The sequence below is a fragment of the Lampris incognitus genome, chromosome 13 (assembly GCF_029633865.1).
Source record: "Lampris incognitus isolate fLamInc1 chromosome 13, fLamInc1.hap2, whole genome shotgun sequence".
Classification (NCBI taxonomy): Eukaryota; Metazoa; Chordata; class Actinopteri; order Lampriformes; family Lampridae; genus Lampris; species Lampris incognitus.
The window spans coordinates 40,727,201-40,750,130 of NC_079223.1; the positions used below are offsets into that span (position 1 = coordinate 40,727,201).

The window sequence follows — 22,930 nt, forward strand, 5'->3', positions numbered from 1 at the left end:
GCAGAGCACCTTTGAGCAACGATGGAAATTGTTCTGGAAATATTTCCAAGTTAAAGCAAAGTCACCTGTCAGAATACCACATTAGTTAAAAAGGCACTGCTTTTATTGCCATTGTGTATGAAATGGCCATACTTCGTTTTTATTTTCAGTAAATATTTATTATCATAATTATTACTAAGCATTTATTGTGCTATTGAAGCCCCGTTGTTTAAATAAGTAACAATTAGCTGAGTTGGCTTAATATTTTAGATGACATTGCAGATAGCACTAACAGCTGGCTAGTTAAGTACTCAAAAATGATGTAAAGTAAAACTAAAAGTTGTATAAAATATTCAAGTGTTTCTGCAAAGCGTTTCTATGTTATTGCTACAAATAATACTGCAGGGGCTGCCTGAGGCATCATAATCAGCCCGGATCAAGAGGCCTGTGAAACATTACTACTACCCCCTGTGAATCCAGGCTGCTCTGCAAATAAAAAGGGGAACAACCTGCTGGATGTAGCTCATAAAGGGGATATTTTGTGTTGGTAATAATAAAAGTGGTGTTTTCTAGTTTTGTTGTTTCCACGTGTGAGTTTTAGATCTATGGAGTGATGTAAAAATGTCACACGGTGGAGCTGCACCAACCTGTTATTCTACTGGGGTGTTTGCCCTACTGCCCGGTGTCTCATTATATCATACAGTCAGTCCTAGAGGCTCAGTTCAGTTATAAATGAACGTGTGCCACAGGAATGCATGGATGCATGCACATGCACACTCACACACCTACACGCACACTCAAAGACAATCAAAAGAGCATGCATGTATGTGTATATACGAACTCGAGTAGAGGTAAACAGGCACATGCAAATCATGTGCAAAAACTCGAGACATAAGGTGCAAGCAGACGTGCATGCACACACACACACATATTCAAAATTCCCATGACACACAGACCTCCACGGCTCGAAGCTCTTCTAGGATCTCGCACACCTTTGTAGACAGATGTTTCCAAGCCTGTTGATGAGAAAGTTGAAAGATTTATTTCATCGCAGCAAAATAAAGGCCAATTATAACACACAATTATAACACATCAACGTCAGCGAATATAACTTGCAGTCGAAGGGAAAATAATGATATTTCCCTTATTTACATGGCACCTTACATCCCCCCGCCTTCTTCTTCTTCTTCTTCTTCTTCTTTTTTTCCCTCTTCTTTGTAGAATACCTTCTGGTGCTCTTACCTTCCACGTCTTGATGGAATTCATTAATGTTAATGTGGCTCTCATTTGTAAAAGTAATTAAACAGCATCACAGCCCCATCACAGCTGAAGATAACATATAATTTAAGGGCATCTGAGCCACGACAGATATTTGAAATATGTGCGAGAAGTAATTTGTTAGATGGAGCTTACTGGTAATTGCCTGACAATCACGTTCTCCAGGCCTCGGAGGACCTGCATGGCAGTGGCAAAGTTCCTAGTCTCGTAGCAGTGTTTGCCAATCAGCAGAAACTTGGTCAGCAAAGCCGCTTGCATCTGCAAAAGAAGACCAAACCTTTGACAAAACAAAAAATCAGTTTATGACGACAAACACAAACATCCGTTTGCAACGGAAATGCTATGTGACTTTTAAGGCGTCTCGTGTGAGCGGCCCATTAAATCAAACTCCGATTGCGTTAAAATGTCTCGCTGAATAAAACAGATTTTTATGGTGATTTGGATGGTGCCCATAACAGCAATGGCTGAATTCACTGTAAACCATGTCTTGTGTGAAAATGAAGTATGTAATGAGTCAAGTGTTTTAAGTTCATACTACTAATGATAACATTTTGTTTAAAAGTAATATTTTCATCAATATTATTTAATGACCGATTACTTTTAAAAAAGTAATTTGCATGTAAAAAATAAATGAATTTTATCTAATAACTAGCAGAGGTGCCCGGCGTTGCCTGGGGAAAATGTTCTCACCAAAGCAATCAACACGATTGGATCTTTACGATATAAGCGATGATGAAATATAGGATAATTTATGATATGACACATATGATAAAGGAATGTCGAATAAACAAATCTTATTAACAAAAATGATCAAATGTCATAATTTTCAATGCATTCATCAAGCATCTTTGCCAATGTGTGTATTAATCGTTGCAAATCGGCTGCCGCCGGCACCGCAAATTGCCACAAAATAAACTCAATTTCGCAAATAAATCAAATTTTTTACTTGGTTTTTGAAAAATTTTTCAAACTGTGCAATCCTTGGAAAGTGCTGATTCAAAAGATACCTTTCTTTTTGTTCTACAATGAGTATTTCTGGAGTTTTAAGCAAACACACACTCTCGCTTTATATATATAGATATAAAATGCATAAGCTAATGTAATAGATAAAAGATGATCGAATAAATTCATAAACCTATCAATTTCATAAGACCCCAATGACACTTTTCTTTTTATCTTCTGCTCCCTGTGAAAGTGTATTTAGGCTTATAAAGCATTCAACAGAGACACCAGAGAATAGATAAACACCTCTTAGGAATGAAAAAAAAAACACAGGTGTAATAAGAAGGGAAAGTGAGAAATTAAGGGTAAAGGGTGGAAAGGTAGCATCTAACTCCTTTTTTAATGCTGAGTGTTACCTGAGGAAACAGCTTTCATCCATTCAAATCTCTTCTCACCTTTGCGGAGTCACACAGAACTATTTCAGCAGAGATCCAGTTGGTGACATTTTCAGCATAAGCGAGCAGCTGCTGGAGGACGTTGTCGGTCGGAGCCTCCTCACATACCAAGAGACTGCTCCCCTCTGCTGGTGGCAGGTGAGGAGTCACATTCCTAAAGGAGACGATTTACAGATTTACTGAACCATCCAAATATTCCAAATCACTTTAGCATAGGTGACTTACAGTTTGCTGTATTATTTTTTTTTCTATGTTTAAACACGGCAATTCTTTTGAACAACTGAAGTTAACATGTTAGTAGTCCACAGTGTAATGACACCCATGGCACAAACACGACAGAGCCACACGTGTTCTGCAAAGGGGTTATGACAGGCAAATTATGGACAGTAGACACTATGTAACGTGCTCTACCATTCAAAACTCCAAAGATGAACGTCTGTAAAACCATTTGAACGGCAAGCAGGCTATACAAATAAAGAAACTGACCTGAAAGCAAGCAGGTTATACTCACATGTTTTGGCTTGAACCCTTCTCTCGAAGTCCTTGTATTCTAGAATATAGGAAGTGAACTGGATGGCAGTCTAGGAACATTTCCTGTATCATACAAATCACAAATTTAACACAATGAAATCAAGGGGTTTACTCAGTTTAAATGTTTGAAAGGTAATTGTATGGATCAATCTCACGCTACACTCATGGAGGAATGTCTCCCTCTAGTGTTGAACTGTGACAACAACAGCAGTATCAGCAATGTGAGGCATGAGCGTGGACCAGAGCAAAATTGCACAATGCATGCGAATAGGCATGTGCATGTACGTGCCTGTGTATGCTCGGATATATGAAGACGAAAACTTTATCGTCTCATTGTGCTAATTTGCCTTTGGCTTCACCAAACACTGTAAAATGCACACAAGGAAACATGCGGGTGTGAGTACCTGCTGCAGCAGGGTGAGTTGCTGGGCACTGTGTTGTGCAGTGTAGTCACTCTGGCTGAAGGGGAGACGCTCCTCGTTACGCAGACAGATGCCAGAGATGTCACAGGGCACGGGCAGGGCGGCAGCAATGGAGAAAGCCTTCTCTCTGGGCATGGCTGCCGTGGGCTCCACCACCGTCGAGATCTTCCACTGAAAAGCCAGAGGACAAAGATGAAGATGGCATCCTTGAATCTCACAGTGCTGCAAAACCATGTTGTGGTATGCATAAAGATACAGACTGCGGGAAAAGATGGACAGTGGTGGAAGCTGCAACTATACCAGCATCTTGTGCTAAAACCTCAAAACCATTGGATGCTAAAGGTCTTCAGTAGTGATGCAAAAGACTCCATATGACTCCCAAACTAGCTTGAAAGTCTCTGTTCTATTTTATGTTTAAAACAGCTGGTTAAAAATACCAACAAATAATTTCAGGTCCCCTGGTGTTCATTCAGTCAATTATTATGAACCCCACTGTACTTCTAGGCAAGACACGCCATGCGTAGCATTCAAGTGCTAGGATTGGCAAGATTGGCCAGTACTCGTTGCCTCTATTGGTTGGGTTGGTTAAGGTTAGGGTTAGGGTGGGGTTAGGGTTCAGGTTAGCTAATCAGAGGCAGAGTAGGGGTGGGTCTTCCCAGAATCCTAGCGCCTGGATGCTCCGCAGGGCGTGTCTTGCCTAGAAGTGCCGTGGGACTCATAATAACGCAATAAAGACCTGTAAGGTGTTATGAAATCCATAAAACCCCATTCACATCAAACCCATAAACGCTCCCTCAATTTTATGTGTCAGGCTCATGTGTGAGTGTGAGCTGAAGTCAATATTTCATAAAAGCTGTAACAGCGATTTGCTGACTTGCAACCTCGTAACATTTACAGAAACATTATCAAACGACGACGGTTGGAATGAAAGCCGTCAGAGTGCTGTATCAATCTCAAGTAGGACGCTTTTAACTCTAGAATGACCACGGCCATCATTTTTACCGTTTTAGATTTTCAAAGTTTAATAACTTGGTGGAAAAAAAAAGATACAGACCTGCCGCTCCCTGAATGGTCCTAAAATTGCATATATTTGCATTAAAATTACTTTTAGATCAATTGCACAAAAAAGTTATGATAAGATCTGCCTAAAACGACCATGAGCGGTCAAAACGACAGCTCATAACTTGCGCGTGATTGTGCGCGTCATGTCACTATTTACGACGTCGCGTCGTTTCCTTTGCGAAGTTTATCACTCTGCCCTAGAAACACACTAGTGTTGTCCAGTGCAGAGGAATAGTCTAAACTTGATTTTTGAACATTTCCAACATGTCTGGTTACAAACGCTGTTTCAGATGCACCATGACTACCACCGAGGCGTTGCTGTATTTACAGGTGTTGGACAGTGGCCATTTTAAATTGTTTGAAAAACAGTATTAAAGTTGTTTTGTTTTTTTTATAAATTTATTTCTGATTTTTCCCTTTTTCTCCCAATTTAGTGGCCAATCGCTCCCTATTCTAGTTCAAACACCCTCTCTCATACTGTATGCATTCGCCAACTGCATCTCTCCAGCCAGTGTGTGTACTTGATCTACTCGCCTTACCGGATGTGCTCGGGGTCCTGCAACTACAGATGACATCACTACTTCATGCATTATGATTGGGTAGGGGCTAGTTCAGTTTAGGAACAGTGAGAAACAGTAGATTGACGTTAGACGCAGCTCGGGCCTTCGGCCCTCACGTGTGTTAGCTCATCCTGAGCCTGCGGCCTCACTCCTTAGATGCAGCTCGGGCCTTCGCACCTTTACTAACTAACTCTATGTCAATGTGGATTGCAAAAATACACACAGCTAAATAACTATAAAGCTAGCGTTAAACAATGCTAGCCAGCGACATAATCCATGATGTCATATGTAGTCGAAGGACCGCAAGTCAATACTGTACCCGAGCAGAAATGGAACCCACACCGGCAGTCTCGAAGGAGACGCCTCACCACTTCCGTGACAGGGCGAATCCAGGCCGAACCACTGCTTTTTCTGACACACCCAGAGACACATTCATGTGATGAACACAAGCCGATTCCGCCCCCCCTCCCGAAGACAGCGTTGCCAATTATTGCTGCTTCATCGACTCTGGCCATAGTTGGATCTGACGAGACTGGGGTGCGAACCCCGGTCCCCAGTGGGCAACAGCATCGACACAAAGCTGACGCTTAGCCCGCTACACCACCTGTATTAAAGTTGTTAAAATGTTAATTTTGGTGTCAGTCGTTTCCTAACAGACATACTAACATATGTAATGCATTAATATCTCAATTGGGTATTTATCTTGGCAGAATATAGAGTTTAAAAACTGGCCGTCATTTTGACCGCCCATGGTCGTTTAGGTGGGAGTGAAATCCCGGTCGCTCTAGTGTTAAGGGTGCGAGTGCACCAGTCATGAGGAGTGTGTCTGTGACTTGGTCACAGCAGACAGTTGACTGAAGAGGGAATTCCATAAATAAAAACATATTGAAAAACATGTAGAAATAAGACAGCTTTGTTCAGTCAGCGAAGAGGATGAACTCAGTAGTCAGTTGTACAGTTGTGTAAAACTGAGAGTGCCAAATGACTAAACAAATAAAGAATAAAGTAAGGCTTTTACAGATGACAAAATAAGAGTCATTCTACTCGAGTAGAGAAAGAGGCAAAAGACAAGGCTATCTGTAAATCTTACAAATATAAACTGTACATGTAAACAGGGAAAACCACCAGCAGTGCTGGAAAAATAATTCTGACAATATTTACATTTGAAAACGACTTCATATTGACTGCAGCCATAAAACAAACAACCGGATTATCATCCTGACCTTTCCTCCAGGATCCTCCATAGACGAATACACCGACAAAGATTCATCACTTGTCTCGAGGCTGATCGGACTTCCACTCCCCTGGCTCCGTCTCTTACTCGGTGAGCTGTGCAGGGTGGCGAGAAGGGCCTCCCCTCGGCTGTCCAGCGGAATTACCTGTACACAAACGAAAAACAAACAAACAACCAAACAAAACAAAAACAATACGGGGTTTAGACTGTGCTTAAGATGACTACCCATCACCCAGCGCTCCCTGTGTCAGGAGTGGATGATGGAGAGACCTCAAAATAAACTGTAAACAAATGTACATTAGTTTATGAATAAGTTTATAGATTTAACTTGATATCAATTGGACATTCAACCACTGACTGAACTGCAATGATAAACATTTCATATCCAGCTAACAAAACCTGCTGATGAGCTGAATGATTGACTGACCTCATTCTTCAGGAAGCTCTCCAGCGTGCTCACAAGGCTGGACTTTGCTGTGAAGTCTACCAACTTGCAGTCTGTTACCCAAGCCTCAAACAGGTCCAGGCTGCGATGGAAGATCTTGGTGTTGTTTTCGGACATGTCAGGACCTCCTCTGGCATGGAAAACGAATAGGAGGGCTCATATTAGGCGCACCGCATGCCTTTATGTGGCTTTTACGGATGCAATCTAAACACATATGAAGATACTCGGCTTCAGAGTTAAACCATCCATTTCAAATGGGACTTCTTTGTAATGTAGATATTCCAGGTTCGCGCTCTTTAGGAAATTACTTCTGAGGACCTATCAATAACATTTTCCAATTTGCTTGGATATACGGAAGGTCTAAATAATCATATGGATGGACTGACACACACACACACACACACACATACACACAACCATTCCTCAACCAGTCATCATTTGATCACTGAGTTTTACTGAAATATCGCCATTAGTAACATTTCTTCATGCATGCACACTAACCCAGGTACGCAAATCCCAGAAAGTTGAACCAGTTCATCAGGACACAAGGTTTTTTTGTAGATCCCAGAGTCACGAACAAAGACACTGAATTTGGTTTATGTTCCTGCGGGTGCACGGTTGTGACGTTTGACCCCGGAGCATACAAAACCCACATCTGTGGGGGGGTTGAACAACAGTCTCTGACTGGATTGTGTAACTTTTATCTGGTCACTGAACATACTGTCCCAAAAACATCAAGCGCTTGATGTGCAATCTCGGCGGACAAAAAGATCTTGGCTAAGAGGAAAGGATTTCTGCTAGAAATCACACGGAAAAATACACAATCTCAGCAGGCAAAAACACAATCTTATAATCTAACTGAACTTTCCATGAGCCCAATAATATATCCGGGACATCCGATCAGTTTCATCAATTTCCAGGTGTTTTCCATGGCAGGAAAACAAGTCCATACATTTTTTCAGGTTTTCCAGGAACACGTGGGAACCCTGATACTGCTTCGTGAAATCGTGAGAGGTATATTTACCTCGCGACACTATGAAACATGTCCATCACAAACTGCAGAAACTGCTGAGAAGTGCAGAAGTAGCGATAGGTGTACAGGAACTGCTGGATGTAGCCCTCCAGCACGGCGTTCCTGAAATAAACAAGAAGATAGGGGAAATCAATCACATCATTTCACTAACAATGGCAGACACAGTGTCTCGAAAGACCGCCTGGTGAAAAACACTCACAAATAAAGGGACGCAGAAACGTGTCACATGACAAGGTCAACAGGACATCGCTTGTTATGTGAAAGCAAATTACAGGAGATCAATAAATCTGTTGGACCGCATTAATCCCGGACTTGTTTCACTTGTGAATACTGTTGTGGATAATAACACAGATCTGACACTAGAAACATCTTCATGTAGCACTGTGTAGTAGTGGTGATACAAAATCCAAGAGGTTTTGCCCTAATTTGGGGGATATTTTGGCCCGATTCCCAGCAAAACCACTTTGTTGGACACATCAAAAACAGACGGGTGGTGAAATGATAAAAAAAAAAAAAAACCCCAATGGAGAGCAAATCACAAGGGATATACAGTATTGTTAGCAATGGTGTCGTTGGTGGAACATGTGATTTATTCAACGCTGCTATGAGGGGTTTTTCATTTTTTGCAGACTTTGGTGCGTCCCCGAGGACAAAAGCCGTAGTGTTTCACGGAGGAACGACTCCAGTTCACATAAGCGTTGCCTCTTGTCGCAAAGACCTACATTCAGCCTCTGAAGAGAAGAGCAAGAGACGTAGTGGCGTTTTGAAAAAAAAAAAACAAGTTTGCAAGATATACAGGAATGTGGTCACATATTTCTAGTTGTGGCTGTGTGTCCCATCTGTGTGCTGTAAATCATTAAGATTAAGATTAGATTAAGATGTCGTTGGGAAGCCGACCTGGAGTCAAGCATTTGGACTACTTTGTTTTTAATTTTTTTCCCCCCTCTTCTCAAAATTGTACTTGGCCAATAACCATATTTTCCAAGCCGTCCCAGTCGCTGCTCCACCCCCTCTGCCGATCCGGGGAGGGCTGCAGACTACCACGTGCCTTCTCCGATACACGTGGAGTCCCCAGCCGCTTCTTTTCACCTGACAGTGAGGCATTTCACCAGGGGGACGTAGCGCGTGGGAAGATCACGCTACCCCCCCCCCCCCCCGAACAGGCACCCGGACCGACTAGAGGAGGAACTAGTGCAGCGACCAGGACACATACCCATATCCGGCTTCCCACTCGCAGACACGGCCAATTGTGTCTGCAGGGATGCACGACCAAGCCGGAGGTAACATGGGGATTCCAACCGGCGATCCTCGTGTTGGTAGGCAACGGAATAGACCGCCACGCTACCCGGAGGCCCAAAGCATTTGGACTCATAACACCGCAGTATTTAATCTTCTCACCGGAGGTCTCATTTGGTTACGTTGGTCAAATAATGGCGTCAGAATTAAATTGAGACTGACAAATAATCAGCAAAAAACTCTTAGTAAGAGCTCAGTGGCATGGAGAGTTTAGTTTTTTTGAGTAAATCAAGTGAGACAAGACCTCTAATCTATGTCCTTGGGGGTGGGGTCTTAATTGACAGGAGCAGGCTGCCCCTTTAACAGCCAACATAATGTAACACGATGAGCTATTAGAGCGCCCGGTATCCTTTTACACAAAATTGTATCATACAGATGCAGGACTTGCACACGCTAGTTATATTTACCTACTTGCTGTACAACATGTAGGCTATGCAATATTACCCAGTTACTCAGATGCACAGTGCAGATTCGATAATGAATAAAATAAGCATTCATTCACAAACGCAATCAGGTGACGTGTAAAGTGTTACGTTCACATCATAAAGTATCCGTAGGCTACATCTATCAAACACGTGACTTACAAACCCTGTTGTATGTGCTTGACATACACAAAAACTTTCCATGCCTATCATTTAAAACTAAGCCACTTGCCCATTATACAACATGACCTACAAGACTAACAACCAAGTACCAGACCTGCAGAGATAAATAATCATCATCTCATCCAAACAGGTAACCTGGCCCTATTGGTGCTGTCTGTGGTGATTATTTTCTGTGTGTAAACAACCGCAATAAAACAACTACTACATCCATTCATCCATCATCCAAGCTGCTTATTCTACTTAGGGTCGCGGGATGCTGCAGCCTATCCCATCAGTCATTGGGCGGCAGGCGGGGAGACACCCTGGACAGGCCGCCAGGCCAGGTGTTTAGTAATGGATTTTACAAAGCTATACAACATTTGAATTGATATTTACAACTACTACAGTGGACTGATTAACACATGCAAGCCAAATCCAGTCAAGCAACACACAAAATACATCTAAGCAATATAACCACATCACAAATTGCATACATAGCTACATGGGCAGTTCCTACAACAGTAAAAGGCAGACAGAGAGAAGGGGGTGTGTGTTTCACTCATTCTATTTGAAGAAGAAGAAGGCCATTCTTCTGTCTTTCATGGCGGGGAAGTGGTCAGTAAGTCAGTTTTGGCGTTGGCCTGCCGTCAGTCTCATTAATTTTAAATTGCTGCTGCAGTGGTAAGTTTGGTAATGCTGTTTTTGACTAAAAACTCCACATCTCCTCCCTCCATAACTGCACACCACTATTTGCTAATGGTGATATCAATACAAAAAACAGCTAACAGTTAAATCTTCCGTCTTTTTTTCTCATTTCAATGGCGTTGATAACATGCTGATTTGATTGGCGTTAGGCCAAAAGGCGGCTGGCTTCCCTTGGCGTAGTCCTGTCTGATGACAGTTGGGCAGTGGTGGTTTTATTGGGTGGGTAGGCTAACGCTGCAGCAACAGCAGCATCTAATCCGAGATACCAAGTTACCGCAATGACACTATGTACCTTGTTATAAAGCAAGTGCTCTACAACATTGTTTCTCAACCTGGGGGTCGGGACCCCGAAAGGGGTCATGGGATAATTTCCGGAGGTCGCCTGATGGTTGTGGAGAAAATAAGTACAAAATCATCCAAACTCACAGCGTAACTGATGTGAAAAATTCTCTCTCTAATAGCTGTGCCGTCACAGTACAAAAGTTGGTGCGCTCTGCGCTGGCCCTCAGTATATTTCAAAGACAACATCCCGAAATGACTCAGGCTCTATGGACAGTGGCACGCCACTTATCACTCCCTTCTTCTTTGATTTTAATCCGAGCGGGAAGTGAGCCACACAGATACCTTCCTAACACCTAAGGGCTCTACCCCTCTAATGCTTTGAGATACAATCCATGATATCCATGCCACTTCTACTTATCCTGATCGACCGTACATCTCCAAGTATTTCCCCTAAAAACTTTCCAATATAATGTGGGTCCTTGAAAATCATCCCATCTTCTCTTGTCACGGCTTTCATCCCAACGAGATACGTCTCCTCTGTTCTCAATGACTGACTAGAATTGCTTAATTAATTTGATATATTCTTCTTCCTTTTCATATTTTCAAACCCTCTTTTGTCCTCATTTTTATTTCCAATTTCGCTCTCTGATTCAGATGCCATTTCTGCCTCCAACCGTGTTCACCTTCTCCTCACCACTCTCCCACAAGTAGCACTGTACGTACTGTTACTCTGTACACCCGCTGTCATTTGTCAACAGTCAGCAGCCTGAGGACTGAATGAATTTAGCCCAAATGATCAGTAAATCGAGCCTCGACGCCTGTCACTCACTTACTATGAAAATAAAAGGAAGCTGATGCTACTGTGTTTGGGCCATAAAAAGTAAGTCCATTTAGATATACGCTGTGTTTTTTCTTGTGACTATTTGGTACTGTTGTTGCCCTAGGTTGCACCAAAATTTAAACCAATCCATTCCAAGTTTTTTTTAACAATAATTTTCTCAACTTTATTGTAAAAGATAAGGAGAGCTTAGCCCTGTTAGCTACCATTTATATCAGCCGTCCCTGCTCATCTGATTGGTTAATCCTCCATTTTTTTTCCACCATGGGAAACCAACTCCGGCATGGCCTCCTTGCGGATTTGACATGACTACCTCTACAGTAGGAATGCAATACAGTGTTTCACCACACAGATTGACTGACACTCGCCACATGTTAACATTCAGAGGGGCGCTGTTTCACTCGCAAAATACTCAATGAGAAATGGGTAAGAGATGGCGGAACAGCACAGAAGAACTACAGAAATTGCTAAACGAAGTGTTTTTATTAAAATGATAACTAGAGTCTGAAAAAGCAGGGGAAGCCTGGCTTCCATTGGCCTCCAGGAGAAAACTGTAAGACTGTAAGAGCCCTAAACAGAAAACAACGCTTAACATGAAAATGTTACTAATGAATACTCATGGTAAATACCTGGCGTAGAGGTAAGCCATAAGACCTAGCGGAGACCCAGATTGCAAGCAGCTCTTCCCTTTGCTGGTCCCAAAGCTCAGCACGACCGGATCCTCAGTGGCTTGCAGGTGCAAAGAACTGGGACCAGATGCCACCAACGAGGGCAGCAGGGACACATCTAAACCCCACTGGTCCATACTCAATATCTAGACAAATACAATGAGTCATTACACAGCACAGACAAGCCAGGTGAATTAGAATTACATGACCAGAAGATGATAGTGCAGAGAAATATAAAAGTTTGAGTCGGCACCTCGAGATATTTCTTCACAGAATCCAGGAACTCCAATTTAGACTTTAGTTCTTCAAGCTGGGACTTGAGCTTGGCCAGCATCGGTTTGTTCTCAGAACCTTTTTCGATATTGATGAATAAGAAATCAAAATAATATATATTTTGAATATGAAACCATTTTGGATGATAACATGAGACCAATATGTCAATTATCTATATAACGTTTTTTTATGAGCCATGATGTAACCAAAAGTGTGCATTTTGTTTTCACTCGACCCCGATAGTAATGCAAAACAGAAAACACAACCTTTGTTTTTTCTCTCTTGTTGCAGGAGCTTCTGGTAGAAATTACGGGTTGTTTTCAGGTTCCTCGTCTCAATTGTCACCTGCTGTTGTAGCTCCTGTGCAAGAGAAATCACACAAAGTCATTCAAAACGCCCATCTTTTCATGCATCAAGACTCTGGTAGCATGGTAGCAATTGTGCTTTCCACACCGTGCCAATAAAAAGCAAAGGGAAATAAGCATGGCGTCTCATCCAAACAGATCGGGATTACTGTGTTCTTGGCTGTTAAACAAGCCCTCTGAAGGAGCTCAGAAAAAAAAAAACTACTGTGGCACCATCAAAGTGCACACACACAAACACGCTTCATTAGTATTCTTTTACAAATGATAATAACCTCTTCTGCCAAGGGCTAAGTTCAAAATATTAATATTCAAATCACATTTGGAGAAAATAATGTACAAATCACCTTAAAGTCCCACACACTTCCTCTTTCCTTTTACCCCAAAGCCTGATCATGCCCTACTTTGTAAAATCTATGAATCCAGTTCCTGGCGTTACACATTAAGGTCTATGAGGCAAAGAATGGAGTAAAACTAGAAACCGGAGCTCTGTTAAAATAATCAGCGACATGATAAAGCACAACATGAAAGAATGTCATTAAAACTGTGAAGATACGAGGCAGTGCTGTCTTTTCAACCACCAGTTTACAATTAAAATAATCTTCAACAATATCTCAAAACCAATCTACCAGTTATAATGCTCAACGACATGATTCAAAACTGTCCGTTGCTTTTAAAGAACCAACGACTTCACGGTGAAATCCAGTCCGTTCCTCCTTGCAAGGATAACATTTACTAAATAGACAACCGTAGGATCCAAATTGTCCACATCTAAACAAATATACACACAATGTTTATGCAAATATACACCACTCCCCCAATTATCTACCTATTGTAAATTTAAAATAACGGTTATTTAGAAAAATACTTAAACCACGTGTTTTACTATTACACATGTGAATTGGTGTGTTCAAGAAAAATTCCCTAAAAAATAGCAGATGCACCAATTCAGCTTTATAGGCAGTGTATAGCCTGACGAAAAATGTCCTTTTCAAACCCAGAGCACACAGGGATAAGGTCAAAAATGATTCACTGACAGACACTTGTGTTTTGAGGTCACAGGTTCGGGTTTACCCACCTGTGTTTTCACATCCAGACATGGTGATCCTGAGTGCTGTCCCAGATTGAGGGCATACTGCACCACCTCCTGGCTGAAACACTCTTCTTCATAGAAGGCCAAGGCCCAGCCGGAGTTGAAGCTTAGACCAGATCCATCCGTGCTGGAGCCATGGGAGAGGAAGCGCTCTGAGACCAGAAAGACGCTATCCTCCATGTCCTCAGAGCAGTCAGGGCTCATCTGGTCCTCTGGTGGCCCCCCCAGGCCCTCCTCTCTCCACACCAGAGAGTCAGCTTCAGAGGGGCTTTCATCACTGCCCCCCGTCGGATGATCTCCTCCCTCCATGATGTCCATTGCTGAGCCTTCCACCGCAGCACTCACGCCTGGCCCGGGAGACAAGGGGACAGTCGGGATGTAAGACAAAGAGGGGAGAGTGGTTGAGTCCTGATGGACAACAAAAACAAAGTGGCGCTGACTGAGAAAAGGCAGTCAGGAGGCAAAAAAGGGAGGGCTCACAGCCTTCCCTGTCAAGGCTGAACAATTTGCCCGTTGTTTAACTTGTCTGCCAGAAGGCAATTAGATGCTAACTTTGTTGCTTTGCAACCTTGTTTATAATAAACAGCTTATTTATAAGCAAGACTCCATGCAAAACTCCATTTCTACCACATTTTGCTATCAAAAGTGTGCGTGCATGTGCAAGCGTGTGTGTGTCTCTGTGTGAGAGAGAGAGAGCGAGAGAGAGAGCATGCATGCATGTGTGCAGCCAGGAAGTGAATTACAATTTTAAAGCAAACTCTGCCCAGACCAAGGACTCTTTAGAAGCTGCCCAGCGTGTCTTGGATCCTCCTGAATATCCTACAATCTTAAGAACCACATCCAGCAGTCAGTCATGGGACCAATAGCTTGAAACAACTGCAAATAGATTGGAATTGCCATTGAAAGCATAACTGTGTATCGTCTTCATCAATTTTTATCATAACACCCTATTTTTTCCAGACTTGGTTATTACTGACACTATAGTTATGTTGCTGATTTTCCCGGTCCGTCTCTTTCTTACCCTGACAGACATGGTTCTGGTTCTCCTCCGGTCTTGCTTCTACATCTCCCTGGAAAGTATCAGTTTCACCAAGACGGGTCCTTCCCCGTGCGTCTCCAGCGGCGGAACCGTCGACGCAAATGTTGTGCATCGGATCAAGGTGACCGTGCAGGTGCGCCCCGCTTTTCTGTCCCCAGACGGTGGTGCTCGAGGGTGAGGTTGTGGCTGCCCTTTGCGGAGACTTTGATGGTGGCTGCTCGTTAGAGGCCCTGCATGGGGCACATCACAAGAGAAAAAAAATACACAAAACAGATGCCAAAGGTTGTCACAGTCATCTGTTAGGAAAAGAAGACTCACAAGTGACACTAGCTATACACATTACATTCATATGGAGAAAAAAATCCACACACACACACAAACAAACACTGAGACAGCCTGCCCAAACAGGCAACACAGAAGACGGACGACTAAAACACAAAACAGAATGTTTGAAGTGATACAGCATATTGTGCACTACCTTGTCATGGCAGTGAGGGAGCACTGAGTCAACATAAAAAACACAACAGAGACAATATCACTCCAAGGCAAACATAACAGCACCAACCAACCAAACCAACAAGAATAAACAGGCAGACCATATGTTGATCCACAGCAAGAAAAGCAATCTAGCACTCCTTAGACCTTCATCACCGGGTCTGAAGAGCAGAGAGGCCCTTTATGGCCCTTTCTTATCAGTGCAAAAGTTGTGCCAAAACCATCATTCCAGAAGGAAGGTTACAGAGCTCCGTATTCCTTCAAAGAATGTTAGGGGGGAAAAAAACACCAATCAGTCCTTTCAAAAGCCCCACACTGTCTGGGGGAACAAAGTTTCTGTTACCAAAGCTGCTGATGTCTCCCCTACCGCTGCAGATTAAAGGGTCTCTCATCACAGCACCTTAAAGCTTAGGGCTGGAGCTAAACAGCATGGTAAAGTAGGCTAAATGATAAGTCCACACCTCCTCTCTCATTGCTATCCTCTTTGTCTTCGATAAGGGTAAAAGAGTACAAAGAGGGATGTTCCTCCCTTCATTGATATATTAATTTATCCACTAAACCCCCTTGTGTGTATAGCAACACCAAGGCAAGAGTGGTCTTACATACACCTTTCAGTGCTGCCTCCAAGTCTCTTTAGTGCTGATAAAAACATCCTGGATGTTGTTACCATAGGGACCATTATTTGCTGCCTGGTGAAGTTTAAATGAAGAGCATCTCGTATGAATGCTGATGTGAATGATGTGTGCACTCATTTGTGAGTGTGTGCAGGAGGAGAGGTTTATTTGTGTGCGGAGGACTAAAGCATCTTACGTGAGACAATTTTAAAATCTGCCTCGAAGGCACCGTTAAATTTGGCCGTCTCCCTGTTTGAAACACAGAAGCGTCTTGCTTGTTCGGGTGTAAACTAAATATCGCCTCAGAATTCAGCATATTAGTCTGACATCGCTTACGTCACCTTTTCATCATAACAGGCATTATTTTCACAATCACAGCTCGAGACGTTTCAGCAATTTCATTTGACGTTTTATAAGCCTTTTTCTCTCTGAGCCTCTGAAGTTTGAAATCTTCGTTAGAAATCTGGAAGGCAGTCAGGATAGTTTGGTCATCTGCTTTCGTTTCCCACATGATATGCAGATATTTAATGCCGCAGCATGACGTTTCATCTTTCTGGCAGAAAACAGCGCTGTTGAGTTGCTGTCAGATTGTTCATGTGTTGCATTCTGCATTGCGGTGATAATTTTTTTTTGGCTCAAAAGCTGGTTAGCTGGAGGGACGTTCCACTAAATCTTTCATTAAGTCAAATTAATTTGCTTACCCAAAGGTTCAAGTTCAAGTTAATCTTTATTGTCATATGTATTTAGAATAATAAAATGAAATTCTTGTGCTCTGGCTCTCTGCCTTAACACAAGGCACACAAGGACAAAGGACACGAGGACCCCCCCCCCCAAAAAAGACTATGTACACAATGAATTCATATATCATATACACAATATACAGTAAATGAAAACACAACAATGTAAGGTGTATATGGGTGCATCAGCTGTTTGACAACCTGACTGCCGGCGGAAAGAAACTCTTACTGAGACGGATGGTGTGTGATTTGATGTTCCGGTAATGTTTTTTAGATGAAACGAGTTTTGGTAAGCCCTGTGATGGTCTGGTGGCCTGTCCAGGGTGTCTCCCCACCCACCACCCAATAACTGCTGGGATAGGCTCCAGCATCCCCACAACCCTGAGAGCAGGGTAAGTGGTTCAGATAATGGATGGCTGGATGGATGGAGTTTTGGTATGGGTACCAAAACTCTTGAGGCACCTCAGAAAATACAGCCTCTGCTGGGCCTTCTTGAGGATGCAATCAGTGTTGAGGGACCATGTGAGGGTGTCTCTGATGTGTAAACCGAGAAATCTAAACCTGTCCACGATTTCAACAGATGACCCATTGATGGAAATATTTTCTCTGATCTTTCTAAAGTCAACAATCATTTCTTTTGTCTTACTGACATTTAGAGAGAGGTTGTTATTATGGCACCATATAGTTAAATCTTCCACTTCCCTCCTATAGGCACTCTCATCACTGTCGCTTATTAGATCACTCACTGTTATATCATCTGCAACTTTAATGATGCTGCTGTTGTCATCATATTTGGCAACACAGTTGTGTGTAAACAGACAGTACAAAAGGGGTCTGAGACAGCAGCCCTGAGGTACGCCTGTTCAAAGAACTAATGTGGATGAGTATGTTTTACCTATTCTCACAGTCTGGGATCTGCCTAGCCAATTACAGATAGAGTTACCCAGACCAAGACCTCTTAGTTTCAACACCAGTTTGGATAGTACAACTGTATTAAAAGCAGAGCTTTAATCAATAAACAACATTCTGACATGCTGGTATTTTTCTTTTCAAGGTGTGCTAAAGCAGTGTGCACAGAAAGTGAGATAGCATCATCTACAGAGCTATTGGAACAGTAGGCAAACTGTAATGGGTCAAGGGTAGCAGGAATGTTACATTTTATATATGATACAACACATCTTTCCAGGTACTTCATAATAACAGAGGTCAAAGCAACAGGTTGGTAATAATTAAGGCAAGAGACAGGTGTTTTCTTAGGTACAAGCACAATGGTGGTTTTCTTAAAACACAGTGGAACCGCACACAATGACAGGTTTAAAATGTCAGTACAAACCCGAGATAGCTGAGTGTAACATGCCTTGAGGGCAAGGGAAGGGACGCTGTCTGTCTGGGCCAGCAGCTTTACGAGCCTTAAGCTTTTGAAAGTTTTACTCACATCAGCCTCTGACACCTGTAAATTGACTTCATCGGGTGCGCACTGTGCTGCTGTCACTGGGTCCAAGTTGTGAGCTTCAAAATCGGCATTAAAGTTGTTAAGCTCATCCAGGAGAGCAGCAGAGGTGTTGATAGCCACGCTGGGTGTAGATTTAAAGCTGGTAATTGCCTGCAGCCCCTTCCACATGCGCCGCAAGTCATAGCCACTGTAGTCATTTTCCAGTTTGTCCCGATATTGTCTTTTAGTGGCTTTCATGGCGCTCCATAAGTCATACCTTGATTTTTTTGTAGCATTCCTTGTCCCACCGATTTAAAAGCAGTGGTACGCTTCCTCAACCTCAGGCAAATGTCGCTATTAATCCAAGGCTTCTGGTTGGGGTCAGAGTAGACCATACTGGGATTCAGTTATCCACACAGAATATAACATAGCCAGCGAGTGATTCAGCATACTCATCCAAATTCAAGGCTGAATCTTCGACGATTGACCAGTCTGTTGATTCAAAACATCCCCGAAGTTTGGATTCGTGTTCTGTAGTCCAGCACTGTACTGTCCTCACAGTGGGCTGCATGCACGTCACTTTCTGCTTGTAGGCAGGAAGCAACAGCACTGACATGTGGTTGGATTTCCCAAAGTGAGGTCGTGGGATAGATCTGTAAGCTGCCTTGACCGTGGAGTAAGAGTGGTCAAGAGTCTTATTGCTTCTGGTTGGGCAAGAGACATGTTGGTAAAATTTTGGTAGCACAGATTTCAGGTTACAGTGGTTAAAGCTCCCCACCAGAATTGAAATGGCCTCAGGGTGCAAGTTCTCCTGCCTGCTAATGGCTCCATACAGTTCGTCCAGTGCTGCTGCGGCAGTAGCTTATGCCGGTATGTATACAGCAGGGAAATTCCCTTGGGAGATAGAATGGTCTGCACCTTCTTGATAGTTGTACCAACACTAGCGAACAGGACTGAGAGACTATTTCTACATCAGGTCACCATGAACTGTTAACAAAGAAGCATACACCACCTTGCTTTACCTTAGTCATCATGGAATGGTCCATGCGGTGGCACAGAAAAACCCTCCGGTTGTATCCTATCAGGTATATTAAGGCCCAGCCAAGTCTCTGTAAGGCATAACACACAACCCTCCTCCATGTCCCTTTGAGAGCTTATTCGGCAATGAAGTTCATCCAGCTTGTTGTGGAGGGACTGGACATTAGACAGCAGTACAATGGAAATCGAGTTGGGTAGGATGCCACATCATTTACCTCGCCTTCGGTAGTACTGTCTGTGGCCGTGACTCCGTGGTGGTACCTGTTTGTTGTAGGTAATCTCTCTCGGCAAGTCCTGCAGCTTCAAGCTTATGGGAACTAATCTTATGTCTAGTAAAGTCTGACGATCATACATAATTGTGCAAGGTGAGTCTTGTGCAACAAACGCAACATATAACACAAAAACAAATAAAGCGAGTAGCTCGTAGTGAGTTGCCATGGTACTGTGCTATCTTCGATCTCATCACGATACACAAAACTGAGACTAAAGTTGAAGGACCGAATTTGAAAACTTACTGAATTTGAAGATTAAAGTTGAAGATTGAATGCAGTGAAGGCCTGCGACCCTGAGAGCAGGATAAGTGGTTCAGATAATGGATGGATGGATTGGAACATTCCATTTCAATTGATAAAAATTCCATTTACAGGTTTCGAGTACAATAATTAAGTTTCAATATGAGTTAGACCTGAGTTTAGAAATCATACTCACAAAGTCGATGGGCTGTAGTTAACCAGGTGACGCAACACACCCAGCAAATCCTCTTCCCAGTGCAGATCCCTAAACCTCTCCTTCACAAGACTGGCAAAAGTCTGGTACTGTAGGTCCTTTAAAGAACAGTTGTACTGCCCTTGGAGAAGGAAAAAAACAACAGATTTTTAAATTTCATCCTGGTTTTGTGCTCTGCTCTCTGCAAATCAGGTGTAAATTGGTGGCAGTGTTGAAGTCCAATATCCAGGAAGAAAACACTTTTATATCTATACAAATCTTAATATTCTGCTCATTTGTTGAGCACTTTTATCAACACCATTGATGGTTTCCAAAAACCCCGTGCTATATATATATATATATATATATATAAATGCTTATGCCATGAAACAGGCTTGTACTGTCTCATAAAGAATATACTTGACTCACTGGATTATATATATACATATGTGTGTGTGTATGTGTGTGTATGTATATAGTATATATAAAAAGCATATGTTCAGTTTTACTGTATCAATCCCTCCTATCTCTTTAAAAAACTGATGGGATGTTGAGATTGTGATGCTTGAAGGAGACAGTTAACACAAAGTTACACACCCATGACTGGGTCTTCCTGCCCATCCTCTAAATAGTCTTCAAAGAAAAGCCCTCCTTTCAGAAGGTCAATCACTTTTTGCAGGGCAGGATGGATGTTGGTAGATAGTTTAGGAGATCCGCAGGACGCCAAGGGGGACTCGTTCTCATCTTGCGTTCTTGGATCTGCTGCTCCATTGTTGGTTGTGGTGACAGCGTGCTGTAGGGTTTTGTTACAAGTGACCGGGTAATCATTACGATAAAACCGAAGCGGGTCAAAGCCTTCTCGCTCTGGGTTCACGGTCAACAGGTTGGTACTGTCTAGATGTCTGGTTTGTCCCTGGGTAGAGTTTTGAAATAAGGGCAGATTCAACTCCAAGCCAGGCAGAGATTCTGAAGTGACAATGTGGACGGGCACTAACATGAGACACCCTGTCTTGGGGTCCTGATGTAAGAGGCAATTGTTGAAAACGCCACAGCCGTGGGGACAAGTAGATGACAACTGCGTGAGTGAAACTCTCAGAGATGGATCCGACACATGAGGGTATGCGGACGCTGTGACAGCTTTAGAGCTCATCGCCGTCTCATCAGCGGGACAGTCCAGTTTGTCAGCAGGCGGGCCAGTCTCTGTGTGTGTAAGACATGAGTGTGGGACAGAAGCAAAACCCTTTCCCTGCATCTCTTGTTGACTCTGTCTGGTTCTTGTAGATTCCTTCACAGTCCTGTAAACAAAACAAAACCTCTTACACAACCTCTTGAGACACAAACTAGCAATCTCAGCTTTAACTTGACTCTATTATACGCCTTCCCTTCTGATTTTTTTTTTTTAATAAACCGATTTTAGAACAAATCATGCTGCAGGGTTTTAGATGACAGGTGATACAAGTAGGGCCAATTCTAGAACCTTTTAAAAAATGGGGAGGGGGGGTAAAAAAAGGCCATAATTGAGAGGGGCCAGCTTATGTTTTATGCATATAAATTCTTGTATAGCTAGTTCCATAAACATTACAAAGGTGAAAATAATTATTGACACTCTGACTTGTTTCTTTTTGAGCATCGCGTGTTTTCCCCAGCTAGTGCAGCAGCCAGGTAGAGACTCAGGGCAGAGGTAAGCTTTAGGAAGGCTTTGGGTGTTATTTGCTATTAAAAATATTAATACTGCAGCAGAAGAACTCAACTAATTCAGACAAAAATACATAAAATCACATAAAATGTTAAAATTGAATCAATGTTAAGTCATGAATTCAAATTTAAGACAACTGTATGACTTTTAAAGCCCAATATCTGTAAAATTGAATATAAGACATTCTAATATTTTAAGGGACCCGCAGACACCCTGACTAACTTGAAAAGCATATATATATATATATGTGTCACTATAATATAAACAATAGGGTGTAACGTGCAGTCTTCTTCAAAGTTCTAAAGTCATAAAAAACTGCTCAACTTGTGAAAAAAGTACTAGTTAATCACAATGAGCAGGTTTGTCCCCCCCCCCCCCCTTTTCTCCCTAATTGTACTTGACCAATTACCCCACTCTTCCGAGCGGTCCCAGTCGCTTCTCCACTCCCTCTGCTGATCCGGGGAGGGCTGCAGACTACCACATGCCTCCTCTGGTACATGTGGAGTCGCCAGCCGCTTCGTTTCACCTGACAGTGAGGAGTTTCACCAGGGGGACGTAGCACGTGAGAGGACCACGTTATTCCCCCCAGTTCCCCCCCGTACAGGGGCCCCGACCAACCAGAGGAGGTACTAGTGCAGCGACCAGGACACATACCCACATCCAGCTTCCCACCCGCAGACACGGCCAATTGTGTCTGTAGGGACGCCTGACGAAGCCGGAGGTAACGTGGGGATTCGAACCGCCGACCCACATGTTGGTAGACAACAGAAAAGGCCGCTACGCTACTTGGACACCCCATGAGCAGGGTTTTAATGGAAGCCGGTACCCGTCAATAGCAGCTGCGGGCTTTGCGGTCCACTCCTCCGAGTCTCCTTCCTGGGTCAGAATGATAGGGCTGAAGTGCGTAGCGCTGGAAGTGAAGGCCTCTGGGAGTCGGAGTTCCTTGCTGATGATCGGATAGCTGTGGGGAACAGGGCCAGGCACAGGAGCCAATCGGCTCTCAGAGGCCATTGGCACAAAGCCTACACACAATTAAAATGATGCCAGTAACAATATCAAGGCTTCTTTCTCACGTAGAACATTGGTTCCGTTCAGCATACAAAAAAACAGGCAGACCCACTTTTTGCAGGGC

At 43.0% G+C, this 22,930-nt stretch overlaps 1 protein-coding gene across 1 annotated transcript in view; it reads right to left on the reverse strand.

Annotated features, from left to right (window-relative positions):
* The window catches only part of LOC130122535 (kinase non-catalytic C-lobe domain-containing protein 1), a 62,267-nt gene that overhangs the window by 6,660 nt on the left and 32,677 nt on the right, over positions 1-22,930 (reverse strand). Inside the window, exons 13-28 of the mRNA XM_056291465.1 lie at positions 22,625-22,820; positions 20,700-21,397; positions 20,106-20,244; positions 15,064-15,311; positions 14,028-14,389; positions 12,854-12,947; positions 12,568-12,665; positions 12,276-12,460; positions 7,933-8,043; positions 6,891-7,038; positions 6,453-6,608; positions 3,590-3,778; positions 3,166-3,248; positions 2,655-2,808; positions 1,393-1,515; positions 936-995 (exon numbers count right to left, since the gene is read on the reverse strand). Of these exons, the coding sequence (XP_056147440.1) occupies positions 936-995; positions 1,393-1,515; positions 2,655-2,808; positions 3,166-3,248; positions 3,590-3,778; positions 6,453-6,608; positions 6,891-7,038; positions 7,933-8,043; positions 12,276-12,460; positions 12,568-12,665; positions 12,854-12,947; positions 14,028-14,389; positions 15,064-15,311; positions 20,106-20,244; positions 20,700-21,397; positions 22,625-22,820 (3,044 nt within the window). The remainder of the gene's footprint in view (positions 1-935; positions 996-1,392; positions 1,516-2,654; positions 2,809-3,165; positions 3,249-3,589; positions 3,779-6,452; positions 6,609-6,890; positions 7,039-7,932; positions 8,044-12,275; positions 12,461-12,567; positions 12,666-12,853; positions 12,948-14,027; positions 14,390-15,063; positions 15,312-20,105; positions 20,245-20,699; positions 21,398-22,624; positions 22,821-22,930) is intronic.